This window comes from Polypterus senegalus, chromosome 10, assembly GCF_016835505.1.
Source record: "Polypterus senegalus isolate Bchr_013 chromosome 10, ASM1683550v1, whole genome shotgun sequence".
Lineage (NCBI taxonomy): Eukaryota > Metazoa > Chordata > Cladistia > Polypteriformes > Polypteridae > Polypterus > Polypterus senegalus.
The window spans coordinates 164,971,177-164,991,985 of NC_053163.1; the positions used below are offsets into that span (position 1 = coordinate 164,971,177).

The window sequence follows — 20,809 nt, forward strand, 5'->3', positions numbered from 1 at the left end:
TTTTTTTTGTTAAGGGGGTTTGGAAACTAACGCTGCTTTCGAATGATGGAAATGTTTTTGGATCCCGTTTTCAATAGAGGATTAGACGAGTGGGATCAAGGAATGGAACGATTAAATCTGGAAAACTGATGGTGCTGCCGAGATCACCTAAAAGAACGTCAACGCCGCTCCGGATCGACGAGAAGTGATGGGATGGAACATAAAGCGGGGGGCGGACCTTGGCGGGGGACCAGATTCTCCTGCTGCTTAATATTTACTACAGCCTGCTAACTGGACTCGCGTCAACATACGTTCGTTGACCATTAAAAAGCGGAGCCGTGAACGGCAAGGAAAACGTCTTTATGCTTTTCGGTTCTTTGTAAAGGATGACCGATTCGACGGATGCGGACGAACTGGCCAACGCATCGGCGAGGGGTGAGCTGAGAGTGGTGCAAATATTACTGCGAAGTGGGGTAAACGTTAATCAGAAGAACACGTACGGCAGGACCCCCCTGCAGGTTGGTATTTCTTAGTGTTGAGACATGTTTCTGGAGGAGCAAACAAGTATGAAGGGATATCAAAAGCAAGGCTTTATCCGTTGTAAATTACGCATTCACATTTTTGGAAAGTTTAGGGTTTTTTTTTTCTTTTCTTTTTTTTTAGACAACACTCCCGTGGCCCCTCCAAAGCTTGATGTGACACCGGTACAGACGTGTGACAGGCGGCGATGGTGGCAGCACTGTTTCCACCCATGTGCCGAAGCGAACGCCGTTATTGCCAATGTAACGTGGACATTTGCATCGCCCCTTGTTTGTGACACGCAGTAGCGTGGGGGACACACACGACATTCCCGACTCGGCTCGGCGTTTCAGAACTTTCGCTGGCGCTTCGTCTAATTTCTCCTCTTTTTATGCGACGAGATTTAGGACATTGGAGCAGAAATGTAAGGCTACTGGTAGCGTGCATTAGAACTGAGGCTTCAGATCTGCATCGTTTTTCAGCAGAAGTGCATGGATTAAAAATAATAATTAATAAATACATACATACATACATAAATAATATACATGCTACGAATACAAGGCGAAGGACCGTGTTAAACGCATCGAACACAACTAGCGATCTTCTCGCTTTTTTTGTTTTCAGTTTTATCACAGTGTTTATTTTTGTGGGCACCCAACAACTTCAAGACGAGCCAACTTCGAGCGGGCATCACCTTGACCTCGAGGCGGCCCCCCTGCTCGGGAACACTTTCCACCCTCACTTGAACTCACTCATCTCCGTACTGGTGACGAACGCGTTCCGAGCGCACTTTCTCAACATGTCGAGAGTTATTTTCACTCTTATTTCGCACTGATGGTATCTGCCATGAATATGTCTAACTCTGACTCGAGAATTAGCATTGGAGTGAGGTGAGCTGTCAGATAGATCAGAGTGCGGGTGGCGGACATTACGGGTCACTCGCCATGCAGATCCTTAGCAGCCTTTATGGTGGCAGGCAGCAGAAAACACTGGCAGCCTAGACAGACAGAAAGGAAAGGCGCTTTAGAAGTGCTAGAGACGGTCAAGATGAGGTACACGCTGGACAAAGAAGAACAACTTGAGAAATTACGAGGTTCGTCATTACCATCGACGGGCTGTCGTCATGTTTCTGACGGACAAGAGTCGGAAAACTGAAGGCTGAAGGGTTACTAGGATGATGGCACTGAGTGACAGGCAGACGGAAAGAAAGGCAGCCAGGCAGAAAGATTAGATAGATAGATAGATAGATAGATAGATAGATAGATAGATAGATAGATAGATAGATAGATAGATAGATAGATAGATAGGCACTATATAATAGATAGATAGATAGATAGATAGATAGATAGATAGATAGATAGATAGATAGATAGATAGATAGATGGAAAGGCACTATATAGTAGATAGATAAGCACTACAGAATACATAAAAAGGCACTAATAGTTATAGATATGAAATGCACAATGTAATAAGTAGATAGATAGACGCTATATATCAGAGCTGTGAAAGGCGCTATATAAGAGCACTTTATTTGTCCCAATGTGAATTGTTATTGTTTTCCCACCGATGCTCCCAGTGATGTGCTGCGGTGTTTATGTTATTTTATTTTATTTATTTATTTATTTATTTATTTTTATTAATTTGAAGAGGTGGTCAGGACCTCCCTGATTTCTTTTGCCTTCTCCTCATTTTTGTTTCACTCGGCTGCGCTGCCCTTGTGTTATTTTTGCTCCTCGCAGTTTTCTGTTTTCTTTTTCGTTTTCTTGCCGTAGTCCACTCGTGTTCGCTGTTCTCACCGCGTTGTGTTGTCAGAGAGTCTTTACTTATCTTTGATTCGAAGTGACAGAAATCCCGAGCAGGTGTGTAACTTTACTGATCGTGCATTAAAACTAGGATTCGTTTTGTTTAAATGAATTTTCTGAATCGAAATAGTCTTAGAATGGTAACATTCTGAATTTGTTTACTAGAAACAGCAAGATTCATATTTCTAATTTAAATATTCCCAGTAGTTAAGATTCTAAATCTTTGTATTAGTAGTCACTGCAGGCCCATTTAACACAGCTGTCTGTCGATCCACTCCAAATGCAGTTTCCACTAATTTTAACATTCAGATTCATTTAATTTCAGTTGTTTTTGTTCTAAATTCATATTTAGTGCTGGATGTATTTTATATATATGTATATATTTTTTCAAATTCGAGCTGTCCTTTTAATTCTGCACAAGAGCTCCACTGAGCCCTCTCAGTTCAGTTTTCTTTTTGTCCGTCCCTCAGTTTTCACACCCACTTATTCTAATTTTATTAAATGTGTTCTGTCAGCTGTTAATATGCTGAATGTGTGCTTTTAATAATAACAGGAGGGTTTCTTTTGAATTTAAACAGTCGTGTTATTTCAATTGTTACTCGCATTTAGTAGTCACTTCAGGCCTCTTTAGTAACCCGCAGCTTGGCTGTCCGTCCATCCACTGCCCAGTTTTCTAACCCACTTACTGTAATCTTCCTGATGGTGACATTTCAATTGTTTAAATCCTGAACATAATAATCGGACGGTTATTTCTAACCCTCACTTTTATATGAATTCTTCTTTAACAGTAATAAAGGAGCTCCATTTTACACTTGGGGTCAAATTATCTGTCCACCCATCCCTTATATCAGACCCTCTTTAATTTAATTTTATTAATGTTATTATGTGAACGATTCATTTTCTAAATTTATTTAGCAGTAATCGCAGAGTTCATTTTTCTCATAAATACTCGTATAATTTTAGTTGTTAATATTCTAAATCTTCATATTTTTTAGCAGTCACTGCAGGCCCCATTTAACACTCCAGCTGCCCGTCCATCCTCTCCCACTGCAGTTTCCACTCATTCTAATAATCAGATTCATTTAATTTCCATTGTTTTTGTTCTAAATTCATATTTAGTGCTGGATGTATTTTATATTTTATTTTTTTCAAATTCGAATTGTCCTTTTATTTCTGTTTAGTAGCACAGGAGCTCCACTGAGCCCTGGCAGTTCAGTTTTCTGTTTGTCTGTCAGTTTTCTGTTTGTCTGTCCCTCGATTATCAGACCTGCTTATTCTAATTTTATTAATTGAGTTCTGTCAGCTGTTAATATGCTGAATGTGTGCTTTTAATAAAAAACGGAGGAGTTTTTCTAATTTAAGCAGTCGTGTAATTTCAATTTTTAATCTCATGTTGTGTCACTTCAGGTCTCTTTAGTGTCCGTCCATCCCCTGTCCAGTTTTTTAACCCACTTACTGTAATCTTCCTGATGGTGACATTTCAATTCTTTACATCCTGAACATAATAATCGGACGGTCATTTCTAATCCTCACTTTTATATTCATTTCTCTTTAGGTGTAATAAAGGAGCTCCATTTTACACTTGGGGTCAAATTATCTTTCCACCCATTCCTTATATCAGACCCTCTTTAATTTAATTTTATTAATGTTATTATGTGAACGATTCATATTCTAAATTTATTTAGCAGTAATCGCAGAGTTCATTTTTCTCATAAATACTCGTAGAATTTTAGTTGTTAATATTCTAAATCTTCATATTTTTTAGCAGTCACTGCAGGCCCCATTTAACACTCCAGTCCAGCTGCCCGTCCATCCTCTCCCCATGCAGTTTCCACTCATTCTAATAATCAGATTCATTTCATTTCCATTGTTTTTGTTCTAAATTCATATTTAGTGCTGGATGTATTTTATATTTTATTTTATTCAAATTCGAATTGTCCTTTTATTTCTGTTTAGTAACACAGGAGCTCCACTGAGTTTTCTGTTTGTCTGCCCCTCGATTAGCAGACCTGCTTATTGTAATTTTATTAATCGAGTTCTGTCAGCTGTTAATATGCTGAATGTGTGCTTTTAATAAAAAACGGAGGAGTTTTTCTAATTTAAGCAGTCGTGTAATTTCAATTTTTAATCTCATGTTGTGTCACTTCAGGCCTCTTTAGTGTCCGTCCATCCCCTGTCCAGTTTTCTAACCCCTTTACTGTAATCTTCATGATGGTGACATTTCAATTCTTTACACCCTGATTGTAATAATAGGCTGATTTTTTTTTTAAATCTTAACTCTTATTATATTATTTCTCTTTAATTGTCATAAAGGAGCTCCACTGAGCACGTGAAGTCACATTTTCTGTTTGTCCACCCCTCGATCATCAGGTCCACTTATTCTAATTTTATTCATTGTATTTTTGCAGTTGTTAATGTTTTAAATATTTGTATTAGTCGTCACTACAGACCCCCTTTAGTAACCCGCAGCTCGGCTGTCCGTCCATCCCCTGTCAAGTTTTCTAACCCACTTACTGTAATCTTCCTGATGGTGACATTTCAATTCTTTACATCCTGATCATAATAATCGGACGGTCATTTCTAATCCTCACTTTAATATTCATTTCTCTTTAGGTGTAATAAAGGAGCTCCATTTTACACTTGGGGTCAAATTATCTTTCCACCCATTCCTTATATCAGACCCTCTTTAATTTAATTTTATTAATGTTATTATGTGAACGATTCATTTTCTAAATTTATTTAGCAGTAATCGCAGAGTTCATTTTTCTCATAAATACTCGTAGAATTTTAGTTGTTAATATTCTAAATCTTCATATTTTTTAGCAGTCACTGCAGGCCCCATTTAACACTCCAGTCCAGCTGCCCGTCCATCCTCTCCCTATGCAGTTTCCACTCATTCTAATAATCAGATTCATTTCATTTCCATTGTTTTTGTTCTAAATTCATATTTAGTGCTGAATGTCTTTTTATTTTATTTTTTTCAAATTCGAATTGTCCTTTTATTTCTGTTTAGTAGCACAGGAGCTCCACTGAGCTTTCTGTTTGTCTGCCCCTCGATTAGCAGACCTGCTTATTGTAATTTTATTAATTGTCTTCTTTATTTGTTCATTTGCTGAATGTGTGCAGTCGTAACAATAGCAGGAGGAGTTTTTCTCATTTTAGCAGTCGTGTTATTTCAGTTACTCTTCTCATTTAGGGTCTCTGCAGACCCCCTTTAGTAACCCGCAGCTCAGCTGCCCACCCATCCACTGTCCAGTTTCCTAACCCACTTACTGTACTCTTCATGACGATGACATTTATATCCTGAACAGAATCTGAGGGCGATTCCTAATTTCTAATCCTCACTTTTATATTCAGTTCTCTTTAACAGTAATAAAGGAGCTCCATTCTACACTCGGGGGTCAAATGATCTGCCCACCCATCCCTTATTTTCATTTTAATTAACGTTGTTATTTGAACTGTTCATATTCTAAATTTATTTAGCAGTAATCACAGAGTTCCTTTTTCCCATGTAAACAGTCCTGCCATTTTCTAAATCTTCATATTTATTAGCAGTCACTTCAGGCCCCTTCAGCTGTCCGTCCATCTTCTCCCCGCACCGTTTCCACTTATTTTAATATTTAGACTCGTTTTATTTCAAATGTTTTTGTTCTAAATGCACATTTAGTGCTGACAGCAGGAGGAGTTTTGTCATTCTGATCGTCACTTTACTTCTGTTCAGTCAGTGAAGGAGCTCGATGAGCCCTCACAGTTCAGTTTTCTCTTTGTCTGCCCCTCGGTGATCAGGCCCACTTATTGTGATTTTATTAATTGTGTCCTCTCAGTTGCTGATATTCTGAATAAATGAAGTCGCACTTAGAACAGCAGTCAGTCATTCTTCTCATCGAAGCCGTCGTGTTGTTTCAGTTGTTCATCTCATTTAGTGGCACACAAGGCCCCTTTGAAAACCCACAGCTGCCCGTCCACTGCCCAGTTTGCTAAGCTAACCCACTTATTGTCATCTTCAATTGTTTACATCCTGAACATAACAATAGGCTGCTGTTGGTTTTTTTTTCTAATCCTAATTGTTTTATTGTTTCTCTTTAATAATAATAAAGAAGCTCCACTGAGCACTCGGACTCACAGTTTCTGTTTGTCCATCTCTAGATCATCAGGCCCTCTTATTTTAATTTTATTAATCGCATTATTTCAATTGTTAATATTTGGAATATATTTAGCAATAATCACAGGGTTATTTTTGCTAATCTACATGCTTGTATATCATTAATACGTTGATTTCATTTAGCAGTCATTGCAGACTCCATTTAACACCCCCAGTCAGTTTGCTGACCCCCGTATACTAAGATTAATAATCCTAGGATTTCAGCTCTTATTGTTCGGAGTACACGGAGTAGCAGGACCAGGCGACTCTTCTCATTTTAATTGTCTATTTAGTCGTAGTAATGGCTCTCCTTTTAGCTCTCACAGTTGACCTTGGTGGAGACTCAACAAAAATATTCTCTGCTTATTCATATTCTTGTCAGTTTGTCCTCCGCTCTGTTTTCTGGCCCACTTATTTTAAAATTCATAATCCTGTTATTTCTCTTGTTAATATTCTGAGAATCTTTAGCAGTGATGACAGAACTCGTTTCTCTGATATAAACAGCCAATTTATTTTAAATGTTTAAATTCTGAATATGTTTAGTAATAATAGCAGAATGAACCCTTCTACTGTTAATAATCTCATTTATTATTATTATTATTATTATTATTATTTTCAAATGCTAATAAATATAAATTCTGTCCTCCCTGACCATTGGACTTGCTTTTATTCGATGCTAATTAGTGTTCCCTTATTTTAATTCTTATTTATTTGATCTTTTTTCTCTTTTTTCATCATGTAAAGAACTTTTAAGTTGAAAAAATTTGTATGAAAATGTGCTCTATAAATAAATGTTGTTTTTGTTCTTCCTCTTCTTCTTCTTCCTCTTCTTCTTCTTCTTCTTGTCGTTGTTGTTCTCAGGGGAAAATGTGGCTTTTAACAGCAGCTCTTTAAATTAAAAAACACATAAATGGGCAGATAAATAAATATATAGACAGATATATAAAGAGATATAAATACAGTACCGTGTATACAGAGACACACACTGAGCTCTGAACACACAGCAGATGACAAAGAATTCTTCTCTGGTTATTCTAATTATTATTGCTGTTCTTGTTGTGGTGTAAACACTGCTAATTATTTCAGAAGTGAACATTTTGTATATGAACTCCTCTATTCTTATTAATACTGTTATTATCATTTCAAGTGTTAATCTGTCAGTAATAGTAAGTCGGCCTCATTTAACTCTCCTCTGGGGGGGTCCTTTCATTTCCAGGCCCACTTATTCTCACATAGACACTCGTAGTCTTTCTAATGGAAATGTTAGGAAATTATTTAGAAGTTGTAGCAGGATGGACCCTCCTGTTTTTTAACAACCGTCTTTTTATTATCTCAAATGCTGATATGTCAATCTGTAGTTCATGCACCTCCATTTTGTGTAGAGTTTGTACTCCTGAGAGTATCAGGTGTGAAGGGGGAGCCCACCCTGGACAGGCCATCACTGGGCTATACGCTCTCAACGCCGTTGTATGGAATCAGTCGTCTGTTAGACTGGCGATGCCATAACTGGATTAAAGGGTTCGGTCAAGGGGTGGTGGTGGCATGGATTGTGAAAGGCGCTATAAAGCTAAAGCCTCGTTACCTGAAAGGACTACAAGGGCACCGTTGGGACAACTTCAGTCGGTTCTTTGCTTTTAACCCCAAACTTCTAGGATAGACGCCATCACCCCGACATCGAAAATGATAAGTGGGTTAGAAAATGGAGGGATGATTTCAGGTGACCCTAAGAGCTCATTTCAAATGCCACTTGATTACACTGAATGTCCCAAATGCTAGTGACATTCTTACTCGGATATTGTTGCTGATAGTATGCTGTACTGTAAAGATTTTAGTATCTTAGATAGATAGATAGATAGATAGATAGATAGATAGATAGATAGATAGATAGATAGATAGATAGATAGATAGATAGATAGATAGATAGATAGATAGATAGATAGATAGATAGATAGATAGATAGATAGATAGATAGATAGATAGATAGATTTTTATTTGTCCCCATCAGGGGCATTTGGCTTCACAGCCTCATGTTCGATTGTTTCACATTTTTATGTATTTCCAGAATTTTGCATTCATTCTGTGAACATTTTCAAATAATAATTTTCCTGACCATCAATAATAAATGTAATGACCAGTCCTAAGCGTGATGCCCTGATCATACTATAGGGTCTCATACGAGCGCAGACCCCAGCCAGCGTCGCGTACTTCATCTTAAATCGGTGTCATTTTATATTTTTTATTTTTTTTTTTTTATGTTTTATAAATAGAGAAGTCTGACGTGTGCCCGTCGAAGTGGCGCTGTTGTTCCTTGTCACTGCGGTCCTTGTGATGTTGTGCAGGTGTACCTTTGCCTGCCGGTGGCTTTCCCTTGAGGGTTTAAAGTGACGCCCGACCTCGGCAGACTTGTGCCTGTGTGTGTGTGAAGTGAAATGTCCCCCGATGGACGCCAAGCCCCCCGCCGCTTTGAAGCGCTGAACTTTCAGCTCATTTTGTGTAATTCCGACGTGCTATTCTTTTCTTTTCTTTTTCCTCTTTTTGCACAACAGCCGTCATGAGTGTCAGCGCCACTGAGGGAGGCCCTCGGAGTCCTCACTTGGATTAGGGCCACACGCCACGCTCGCCCCTTCTGCAATTTATTCATTAGCACACTCAATTTGTGGCCGTCTTCTATAACCCATAATTACTAAAAGTGCAATGAATTGTTTGGCGGCTGTCGCCCTCACATCTGTTTGCCACTTACGGTATTTTATGTCCTTGTAAAGTTGGGGAGAAAGCCAATAAATAAAGTGACACACGCAGATCACCGTGTCACTGTGGGTCACGAAGGAAGCTGGCATCTTTCCGTGTTTGTGCGCGATTTTAAAGGGTGGGAGGCATGGAGGACCACCTGCCCCCCATTACATTATGAGAATCATGTTAAAAAAAATTAAAAAAAAGACTTTAACACCAGGCCTTCTTACCAGCAAGTGTTCGCATTCTCACTTTGCATTTTCACTTTTGCAGTAAGGATTCTTTCTTTCTTTCTTTCTTTCTTTCTTTCTTTCTTTCTTTCTTTCTTTCTTTCTTTCTTTATTTTTTATTTATTTATTTATGTATTTATTTATTAGAACAGATTTTTATTAGAGAATATTTACATCCAATACAAGCATGGCGATGAGACATCGTTTAAACAGAAATATCATATGTAGTATTAACAAAGTACATTCAAATACAACAGTACAAAGTTTATTATTATGGGTTACATTACAATAAGGAATAAATAAAAGCCGTTTCAAAGGCTAATATTAACACGTCTCATTTGTGCAGTAAGGTGTATCTTGTTAATAATAATCTCCGACGTGTAGGCCTTTCACCGGCGCTCCGCTACGACCCGTCGTGTTACTGAAGCGACAGGAATGGCCGTCTTATACCATAAAGGACATTTTGACAATCGTATGTGCACGCGTATTGTTACTAAATGATAACAGCCTCTTAATATCAAGCCTTGAAGATAAAGGCCGTTTTTATTACCATATATGTAAAATTTTCATCTAAGGTGTATATTTTTACTAAAGTATTGGTAAATTAAACCTTTGGACATAAAAGATTTTTTCCACCTAATATTTATATTATCGTTTATGTGATAAGGCGTGTATTGTTATTACAACGTTAAATGATATCAAGCTTTGAAGATAAAGGCCATTTTGCAACAGATATTCCAACTTGTGAATTAAAGCGTATGTTTTGACTAAGTAACAATACATTAATAATGTGACCTTTTGAAGATAATAATCCGTTTTTGGCAGCAGACGTCTTCACCTGCCCGTCAAGCCCACCTTTCAAAGTGCCTGCCAGTCATGAGGTGCGGGGTCTCCCCGACTGAGCCCATTCTAAAGCGTGGCAGATGCGCAGCACACGATGACACGAACCAGCGAGGTGACAAGGACAGGACAGGATGCCCCAAAGATCAGGGAATGTGACGAGGACAGGACCTTCTCTCTCAACGGCTGCTGTTTAGGGGTCTGATCGAGCGGTCATACGGTGCGCAAGCTGAGGGCTTCATAAAATACAAAAAAAAAAAAACAGAAAACAGAAAAAAGAAAGAAAGAAAGAAGCCTTGCCTCAGAAGTGCTGTGTGCTCCAGAAGACATTGTTGGACGGTTTAAAAAGAGGACCCTCTGTTTATAAAAGAATAAGACGAAGCCATGTAGGTAGAAGTGGGCTTGTATGTCCCACTTATGGAGTCAGGGAGTGCAGAAGAAGAAGAAAAGGCCGACGCGGTCCTCCCACGGACACCACGGACGTGAGTGTCCAGAGCAGCAGCAGCTCGAGGGCCCTTTAGATGTCCCTGTAAAGCTGCTCGACGATCTCATTATCCACGTTTATAGAGCCGCAGTTCTCGCCGTGTTAGTGCTCTGTGTCCCTCGTGTCCCCACACAAAAAGGCCCTCACAAGGCCACAGGCTCAGCTGACGAAAGTCACCGAGCTCTTGGTGTGACCTGCGCTCAGAGAACATTTGGCCCTTCAAGGGAAATTCCGACGTATCGCGGCCATCAGGTCTGCGTTTAAATGTTTAGACTTGAAAAGGTTCAGTCAGAGCTTTAAAGGTAGAGCCCTGAATGGAAACAACACAGTATAATAAAAAAAAGTAAAATAGTAATAATAATAATAAAAGTTCGTGTGTAGCACTGATGTCCTATTATTATTATTATTATTATTATTATTATTATTGGTAATGCCTCACTGCGACTGTCACGATTTCTTTTTAGAAATTCTTGTTTTCACTTGTTATAACATTTATGTATTTATTTACTTATTTATAGAAATCTAAAAGTTAAATATCCTCCTTCATGGGTCATATAAAATGATATATATATATATACATATATATATAGTGCCTTTCATATCTAGCTATCATAAAAGGCCTATCATGTTGTTAATAATACAACAATAGTAATAAAAATAAATGTAACTAAATAGTACTAGTAGTGGCCGTTTAATTATTAGCAACATTAGTCCTATAAGCTGAGGTGCTTTCATTATTATTTTCCATTTGCTGTTTTCAGTTACTAGTAAATGGCAAAAAGGTGAAAGAGAAAAATATTTAAAATAAGCCACAGGTCATTTTTTTATCCATGTTATTTTTATTTATTTATTTATTACTATTAGTAGCAGTTTTACTATTTGTATTGTTATTAGTATAGTAGGATAGCATTATTTGTCAAAGATTATTTCGAATGTTGAAGCTCATTTGATCTGTAGGCTTCAATTGAAAGGCCAAAATATTGAAAATATTTACAGTAAGTCACAAAAGATGAACTTTTCTTTTTACTTTAATCTGTCATTATTATTATTATTATTATTATTATTATTATTATTATTATTATTGCTGTTGTTGTTATTATTATTATTTCCCATTAGAAACTCATTTACTGTTGTTGGATGCAAGTATGTTAAAAATATGACAGAGAAAAATTATAAAAATAAGCCACAACAAAAAAAAATACACAACATAAATTTTTAAATTAATTTTGCTATATTGTACTATTATAATATTATACTAGTTTTACCATTAGTGTTATTGTCCGTAGCAGTTCAATTTTTATTCCTCCAGTGGAAATTCATTTAATCTTCTAGTCTACTATTAGAAGGACAAATTATAAAACAGAAAAAATCTTTTATTTTGATCTATTATTATTATTATTATTATTATTATTTTGTGGGTTGCTAGTAAATGACACAAATATGACAGAGAAAAATGTTTTACAATAAACCAGTGAGGGAAAATTATTTTTTTTAAGTCATTCCGATCTTTATTTACTTACATATTTATTTGTTTGCTTGTTTATTTATTTGTTTATGTATTCTTAGTAGTAGTAGAATTAGTTTCTATAATGGTTGAATTTTTATATCCCAGTTGGCATCGCATTTGGTCTTGTGGCTTATTAGATGACATAAATATGAAAAAGAAAAACGTTCACAATAAGCCACAAAAAAAAAAACACTTTTTAATTCATTCTGTCCCATTACAGTACTATTTGTACTTGTGTTATTATTATTAGTTTTACTATTAGTATCTTATCCATAGCGGTTCAATTACTAACTCACTTGATTTTACAGGCTACTATTAAGAAGCCAAAATGTGAAAGAGAAAAATAATTTACAATACGCTACAGAAAGCTCCCTTTTCTTTTCTTTTTCAACTACTATTATTATTATTATTATTATTATTATTATTATTATTATTATTATTATTATTATTATTATTATTATTATTCATTCCCATGTGGAGACTCGCTTGCTCTCTTGACGCTTGCTCTCTTGACGAGAGGCCCCCAGACGAAGCGTTCGTTTGTTCATTTCGATCCGCTGTTGTGTTTGTCGCCCATTTCAATTCGAACACAACGGCGCCCGTTTTGCGAGCTTCATAAACTTAAGGCGCGCGCCTGCGTATTTTGCGCCTCCCGGCTCGTCTCTCGTGGCTGTTCATTGCGCGTTCAGGTTGCCCTGTTATTCTCGTGATGTCCGCATATGACAGAACACTTTTTCTAAAGGCTGGTAAGTGTATTCCTGTATTTTTATACTTCATAGACCATTTGTGAACACATGCCGTAATGACGCTCATTTTTAAATAGTGCGGCACACCTGATCTGCTGGAGATCCACTCGCTTGTTTCACGCGCTCTTTCACTTTGTGGATTATGATGGCGGGTTCGGCCGGTTTGCCTTTACAAGTTACTTGCCTCCACACTTGAGTTCATTTTACATTCATTCATTCATTTTTTCTAGCACATGCTTGCACAGGGGAGGCATTTTGGGTTCCCTAAAGAACCACTTTGGTTCCAGGAAGGGCATCTCTCAACTTAACAATTTCAATGATAAGAACAAATTTGTGAAAATGACCCTTGCTTTTAAAGGACTCTCACGACACTCTATCCCACCTCAGCAGGCTCAGTTCAGCTTTTCTTGTTTTGCTCGCCTAATATAATTAAAGATTTCTGTTTTGGTCCATAGTGCTAGGGTGTTTTACTGTGTTAGCCATTATGGATGTAATGAGAAGTTAAGCAAAATGGCACCTTTTATGGGCTTACTAAAAATATTACAATATGCAGACTTTAGAGGCAACTCAGATCCCTTAAGGTGTAAACACCTTCATGTGCTTTCCAAGGTTTAGATGTTATTTCTTTGTCAGACAACGCAGCTACGAGGAGGCGCACAGCCGAGTGAAGAGCAGTTTTATAGCCGCTAGTTTTAAGAGCGGACATGCGGACAGAAAGCCCACGTGACACGGGGAGAGCAGCTAACCACTGAGCCACTTGACTACTACATTATGAACTGCAGTTAACGCTGCTTAATGGTTTATGATTTCGATGACGTGCGAATCACACGAGTGTTGCTACAAATACTGCAGGCGGGGATTTAAATCGCATTCTACACCTTTTCATCAGACTTAATGCATATCTGTAATTTTAATCTGTAGTCTTTGTCAATTTGCCTTTAAAAATGGCAGGAACTGCACATGTGCGTTAGAAAGGCTGACAGCGTTAACCGGCAGGTTCATTACGCTGGTGGCGGCGCTCTGCTCGTTTCCTTAACCGTTCCGTGCCGAGTCATTTCCCGGTGGTCCACTGACTGGCATTACAGTTACCAGTCCATGGTATGTAGGTTTGTGTGCTTTGGTGCTGACAAGGGGCCACCTCGTGTTCTGCGCCCTGACATCTCAAAGGACAAAATGCTAAACCGCCGGCTCGGCTATGGGGAGCTTGGGTTCTTTTAGTGATGTGGTGCGCGCGCATCTCTCAAAAGACTCACGAGGGGAATCCCGGCTTGTGAAGAAAGAAAGAAAGAAAGAAAGAAAGAAAGAAAGAAAGAAAGAAAGAAAGAAGTGTTTGATTTTCAAGATTGTTTTTACTTTCGTCTGCAGTAAAGAAAGTGAAGTGCGCGCAAGTTTGTCGGCTCCCACCCGGTAAGCCGCGCTCGGGACGCCCGAAGCCACCACTTTTATTAGCTAAAAATAAACTTGGGGACAAAACGTGAACGTGGCGTGCGTGTGTCACATCAGCCATGGCCTCTGAAGCTGATAAGCAAAAGTGCAGTTGTATCAGGGCAGTGCTCGGTGTGACCTCAAAACCAGCTGGACTCCCCAGTCCAGGAGCAGCAAAGACCCTCTAGAGGCGACCGCAAGACCTGGCTGTCTTTTTCCTGACGATGGACACCCTAAGACCACTTTATAGGGGTAGAGGAGATTGGGGTGCAGGTGTCTGGGAATTGCAATACCCACGGGAGGGTATGAAATCTTCTTCTTCTTCTTCTTCTTCCTTCCATAAGAACCCTGAATACCACGAGGACTGATTGAGATCATTTATGTTAGCTAGGTAGAATGCCTAGAGGGGGCTGGGTGGTCTCGTGGCCTGGAACCCCTGCAGATTTTATTTTTTCTCCAGCCGTCTGGAGTTTTTTTTTTTTGTTTTTTCTGTCCTCCCTGGCCATCGGACCTTACTTTTATTCTATGTTAATTAGTGTTCCCTTATTTTAATTCTTATTTATTTTGTCTTTTTCTCTTTTCTTCATCATGTAAAGCACTTTGAGCGACATTATTTGTATGAAAATGTGCTATAGAAATAAATGTTGTTGTTGTCCTTACTCTTCTTCTTCTTTCTCTTCTTCCTCTTCTTGTTCTTCTTCTTATTCCTCTTCTTATTCTTCCTCCTTTTCTTCTTCTTCTACTGTGACTGTGACTTGAGCAAGCTTTTGAACCCCCCCACCCCCACCCCCGCAACTGGACATCCAAGGGGAACAAAGGATGTGAAACTGTTTCATTTGTCATCAGCCGAAACAATAGCAAGTACCGACAGTTCTTTTTTTCCACTGCAGCTCAACCACTGCCAAAAAGTAAAATGAAATTTACAAGGAGAACATTTACCTTGTTAAGCTTACCTTCTCCTTTGCTTGTTCTCTACAGTAAAAAACTCTATGGAGTCATTGGAGACAAGATAAATAACTGGGGACTTCCATGTGAACCCCATTTAATGTTCAAAATCAAAAAAGATGCTGCAAATGAAAATTACAAATTAAAAATGTTAGGACCATCTTGGTCCATCTAAGGTCTCAGTTGTGGGTTTGACACTGAACACCAACTTCAAGTCTTTTGTTCTCATAAATGTCACATCTGGCAGAAGGTGGTGGGGCGTCTGAGGCCGAGGAGGAAATGACATCACAGGTCCACATCTAAGGGGAAAAGGGAGAAGGCATCAACAACTGCATCACCCTCACCTCTATAGAGCCCAGATGACACAGCCAAGGCACATACATGTGTGACAATATCCTGGATAGATAGATAGATAGCGTAGTTGGCAGGATTAGATAGATAGATAGATAGATAGATAGATAGATAGATAGATAGATAGATAGATAGATAGATAGATAGATAGATAGCGTAGTTGGCAGGATTAGATAGATAGATAGATAGATAGATAGATAGATAGATAGATAGATAGATAGATAGATAGATAGATAGATAGATAGATAGATAGATAGATAGATAGATAGATAGATAGCGTAGTTGGCAGGATTAGATGTGAATCAGGTTTGATGCATATATTTCTGTTATATGCCATTTGGTTTGAGATTTGCAATGTGCTATTGTTTGTGATGCGCCATCAGTCAAAATAACAAATGCAATGCATTTTATTACAGCACATGCCTTACAAAATACATTTCAATGTATCTAAGTTCAATGAAATCTAAGTAATCAGCATAGATCCTGGTGTTAACATTTGCAGTGCACCATCTGTAGGAATGTGTCTTGTGGTGTACTATTTGTTGGAAAGACAAATGCAATGCATATGTCTCTGTTGTAAGCTATTTGGGATGAGATTTGTTAAAGCAATGCTAATGTTTGTGAAGTGCCTTTTGTTGGAATGACAAATGCAGTGCAGGTTATTTCTATGTATGTTTGAGATGCACCATCTGTTGGAATGACGGGGACATAGCAACCAGATAAACACACAAATAAATTAATAACTGTGCACCCAAGGACCCCAACAGCATTGCCCCCTCGAACGGCAGGTCCCATGCCAGCCAGTGGGTGTCCAGATTGGGTTCATGCCAGAGGAGCACTGCCACCCATCATACTGGGGGATGAACTGCTCCTGTTTGGCAGTTTTCACCAGTCCATCCATCATTATTTCTGCCCAAATGGTAGTAAAACTGGGAACCCTAATGACCAGACTGTGCATCCAGTCATGCTGCCCGCCCGTCCGGGTAAGGTATTGCTCTCAATCCCAGTTGGGATGCCAGTCCACCCTCCGTCTTTCGGACCATACATACTGTAAGAGTTGTGGCACAGCTGAACAGATCTTTGACCCAACTGCTGGTCTTCTCCTTCTAATTATTTGATTTCATTTCCGTCATAAAGTTGTTGCTCCACTCCAGCACTGATTTATTCCCACTTACAGTGTTACTCCAAGCCCAGGATGTCTGGCCTGAGGGTCTCCCACACAAGCTAGGGGTTTCCGTCACAATGAAGCCAGATGAAAACTTGTGCCCGCTTGTTGTCATTAATCTAAACTTGCCATCTCATTGCAGGTGATGAAACTCGGTTACCCAGCCATTGCGGTGGAGCTGCTGAGGGCCAACGCCAATCCCAATGAACAGGACACAAGTTTGGGGGTTACCATCGCCCATGACGCTGCCCGTGAAGGCTTCCTGGAAACCCTGATGGTTCTCACCGAGAACGGAGCCGACGTCAACCTGCAGGATCACCAGGGGAACTTGCCGCTTCATTTGGCAGCCAGAGAGGGCCACTTGGACATTGTGAGACACTTGATAGATCTGACAAGTGACCCCCTCGTCAAAAACAAAGAGGGGCACACTGCGTCTGACCTTGCAGAGATGCACGACAGGCACCTTGTGGCTGAGTGTCTTGGGAACCGACTGCAACGGTAGAGGCAAAGCTGTGCCATTTTTACCAGTGTGCACTGCTGGCAGCATCCTGTCCTCGTCCTCTTGTGGGTCACCTCAGACCACCCTGTTGGTTCCACTTTCTCTTTGTTTGTCAGCACCGCCTGCCCCCACTCCAAGAGCCACAATGTGGGAAATTTTCTGTATTTTCGTCTTTTCACAAAGTCCACTTTGACTTTCTTTTTTATGTGACATGAATGTCGGCGACTGTAGGTGGGAGCCATGTTCCTAATTTTATAACAGCCCTCCCTCCATGTCATTGTGACACGTTACATCGAGAGTGACGTGTGGGTCCAGTGTGGGGCTCGTTTAAAACATTTAGTGCCACCGAAAGCCAGGCGCACTCAGAAGAGTCCTCCTTCTCCTCATGGCCAATGACGAATGCTAACAGAGCGCCCCCTGCTGGTGGAGTGATTCCAATGTACATTCAGTGTAAATACAGAGATTCCAGAAATTAATATACTGTGCCTAATAAAAATAAAGGCATCAAATCATGTAAATAGGGAGACATGCAATAGATTTGAACGTTTTAATTGCATTTATGTCACGGTGGATGAAGCTTTGGCTTCACAGCTCCAAAGGACCACACCTCTAGTGGTCTCTGTATTATTCTTAACGCTTCCTCAGGGGTCTTCTCGGTTTCTGTGCCCATCCCAATTTAAGGTTAATTGACTGGCATCTCGTCCAGGGTCAGGTCCTACCGATGGAACAGGCGCCAGCTCTCCACCAACCTGCAATGGCAACACGGGTTCAAAACGTGAATTGGGAGGTAAACTCGACCAGGGCCACCGTTATCGATTAAGAAGCAATCGTCACAGTGGGCTGAAACACGATGACACTTAAAAGTGCTCTCATATTGTCCCTCATTTTACATCAATTTTGAAAGATCCCCAGATCCAGATAAAATGGTAAGGGGGTGTATGAAATACTGGGGGGGAGGAGGGTATAGTGTGATCAAGTCCCAAAAATCCAATGAGGAATAGTATATCCAACAGCATTGTGGGGGGCTTGGCCTGGGCAAAAGACCACCTAGAGCAGTAGGTGAAAAATGAACACACAGGCCAGGATGTAAGAAAGAAAATTTCAGACAAAATTGAAAAGATAAAAGTACTGTGAAATGGGACAATAAAGAAGTAAGAATAACACATCATTTCAGTATGATTCACAAAATCTATTCTTGTTGCTTATTTCCAAATTATTTATTTAATTATATTTAGCATGAAATGTGCCCTGAAATGAAAACGTCTCACTTTCACTCATCAAAATTAAGAGGGTGGGCTTTAGCGAGTGCTGTCTTGTGATTGGTGGATTGGCTTGACTTGTGAACGCGCAGTCTCACTGTTGTCACTGCGGGCATCAGATACAATTGCAAGAAAAAGATTTCCCAGAATTCCTGCATGAAGTGGCAACTTTAATTCTGGAAACTCAGAACTCACCAGAATATGAAGAGTTGGCTGTCAATGTGCATCTTGATGGCCGAAGGTTCACATCCGCTAAACCATTGACTCACCAGTCCAAACACAAGACCCTCTAAAACTTACCCTCTCAAGTTTGATGACTGAAAGTGACAGTTTTCATTTCTGGGCTTATTTCATGCTGCATGCATGTCACTGAAATAAATACATGAAGAAATCCACCTTAATAAAAGGATAAGTGTCTGTGTGTGTCTGGTTGCTATGTCTCTGTCATTCCAACAGATGGTGCATCACACCCGTTAACACGGCTTTTACAATTCTTATACCAAATAGCATATAACAGAAACATATGCATTACACTTGTCATTCCAACAGGTGGTATGTTACAAACACTAACACTGCTTTTATGACTTGCATAACAAATGGCATATAACAGAGACATATGTCTTGCATTTCTCAGTTCAACACATGGCGCATCATAAATATTAACATTGCTTTCACAACTCCCATACCAAATGGAATATATGTATTGCATTTGTCATTCCAACAGATGGTGCATAAAAAAACATTTGTTGTAATGCATTTGATTTTGGAAATGTTTGTGATCTGCCATCTGAATGAACAATGCAATGCATTTTTAATACATGCATTACAAAAGATATTCCAATAGATGACGCACTGCAAACATTAATGCCAAGGTCTATGTTGATTACTTAGATTTCAAAACTGTCTTGCACAAGTAGCACAGCTAGTAATAAACACATAAAGAAATAAGTAGCAAAAAAATATTTTTCATGCCACATGTAATTATACTCCTATCCCAAGTTGTTTTTGTTAATTTATTGTAACATTTTACAGTACTTTTACTTGTTTGCATATCTATTTCTTTAACTTTGTAATTTTCTGCAACATACTCCTCCACAGGAATGGACTAACAAGTGAATGCAGAAAACGAAAATGACAGTGGATTAAGGTGCCAAGGTCGCGTCTTCAAAATGATTGAGAAATTGACCCCTTTTGTAACCACTGTCTAGGTTTTTTTTTTTTTAATTATTTTTCTGTTTGTTGTTCTTATAAATTCCAAGTCAGCACTGCCACTTCATGTGCCCAGTTTCCGGGTTTCAAATCTCGCTGTTGTCGTTGGTGCGCAGGTGTGAGCGCCAGAAAACTTAAATGTGAGGTTAACTGGTGACGCAAAAATTTCTCCCTGGACGTGATGTGAATGGCGCCGCCCTACGATTGGCTCCAGCTTTCACCCATAAGGGTGTATGGGATAGGCTCCGCCCCCCACGCCCCTGATTAAGCGCAATTGCTAAATTTTATTCCACGTCGGGGTCAAGCAGGTTAAGAAGATGGATGGATTTTTGTCCTTAACATTAACTTGACAAGATTTACTTCATCTTTATGTGATGATAAAACAATATGAGCTGCGTATCGGTCGGAGATCAATGAGGCTCGTGCTTCGCCCGTCACGGACTAAAGCTAAATGTCGATTTGTTGACGTTTGCCGCCGGCGCCTTTTCAGGCACAGGTGCACAAGTCCATTGACATGCGCACACCCGAAGCTCGGTCAGTCAAATCATTGTTAGCAGCGAATCTGGAAAGGGGTCTGCATGGTGCACAACCTTGCCAGGATTGTCTGAAGTGCTGATACCAGTCTATTGCGGGCACTTGAAAAGGTCAGCTGGCATTGCGTGGGGAGAATGGTACTCACTCCCTGCGAACACCGTGGTGTATGTAGGGCACTGTTCTCATGGGTGGCACTAAATCAGTCTGATGTTATTCGCAAGGCTGGCACCAAATTCAGCTTAAGATACCGATCCTCACTGTGCAGCTGGCGCTGTGTTGAAACATATAGCGTGCCAGACATGCCGGTTTGCTAGGTGTCCATAAGACTGGCACTGTGAATGAATGAACGAATGCGTGACTGGCTGGCACTGAATCCATGCAGCGCTTGTCCCTTGCTGGCACTGATTTCCTGCATTCGTGCTGTTGGGACCAAAGTCGACTGGC

At 39.6% G+C, this 20,809-nt stretch overlaps 1 protein-coding gene and 1 long non-coding RNA gene across 2 annotated transcripts in view; one reads left to right on the forward strand and one right to left on the reverse strand.

The window, feature by feature from the left end:
- On the forward strand, positions 1 to 17,900 carry cdkn2c (cyclin-dependent kinase inhibitor 2C (p18, inhibits CDK4)). The gene is made up of 2 exons (XM_039767269.1): positions 1 to 497; positions 17,007 to 17,900. The coding sequence occupies exons 1-2, from the start codon at positions 366 to 368 to the stop codon at positions 17,364 to 17,366; spliced, it is 492 nt and encodes a 163-aa protein (XP_039623203.1). The 5' UTR covers positions 1 to 365; the 3' UTR covers positions 17,367 to 17,900.
- The window catches only part of LOC120537962, a 20,782-nt gene continuing 15,386 nt past the window's right edge, over positions 15,414 to 20,809 (reverse strand). The window contains exon 3 of the long non-coding RNA XR_005635422.1: positions 15,414 to 15,647. This is a non-coding gene — a long non-coding RNA (uncharacterized LOC120537962). The remainder of the gene's footprint in view (positions 15,648 to 20,809) is intronic.

Bases quoted from the DNA above. Each gene is read 5' to 3' on its own strand.
- cdkn2c (XM_039767269.1), top strand. From the start codon at position 366: ATGACCGATTCGACGGATGCGGACGAACTGGCCAACGCATCGGCGAGG. The intron at 498-17,006 runs GTTGGTATTTCT...ATCTCATTGCAG, and splicing joins ACGGCAGGACCCCCCTGCAG to GTGATGAAACTCGGTTACCC.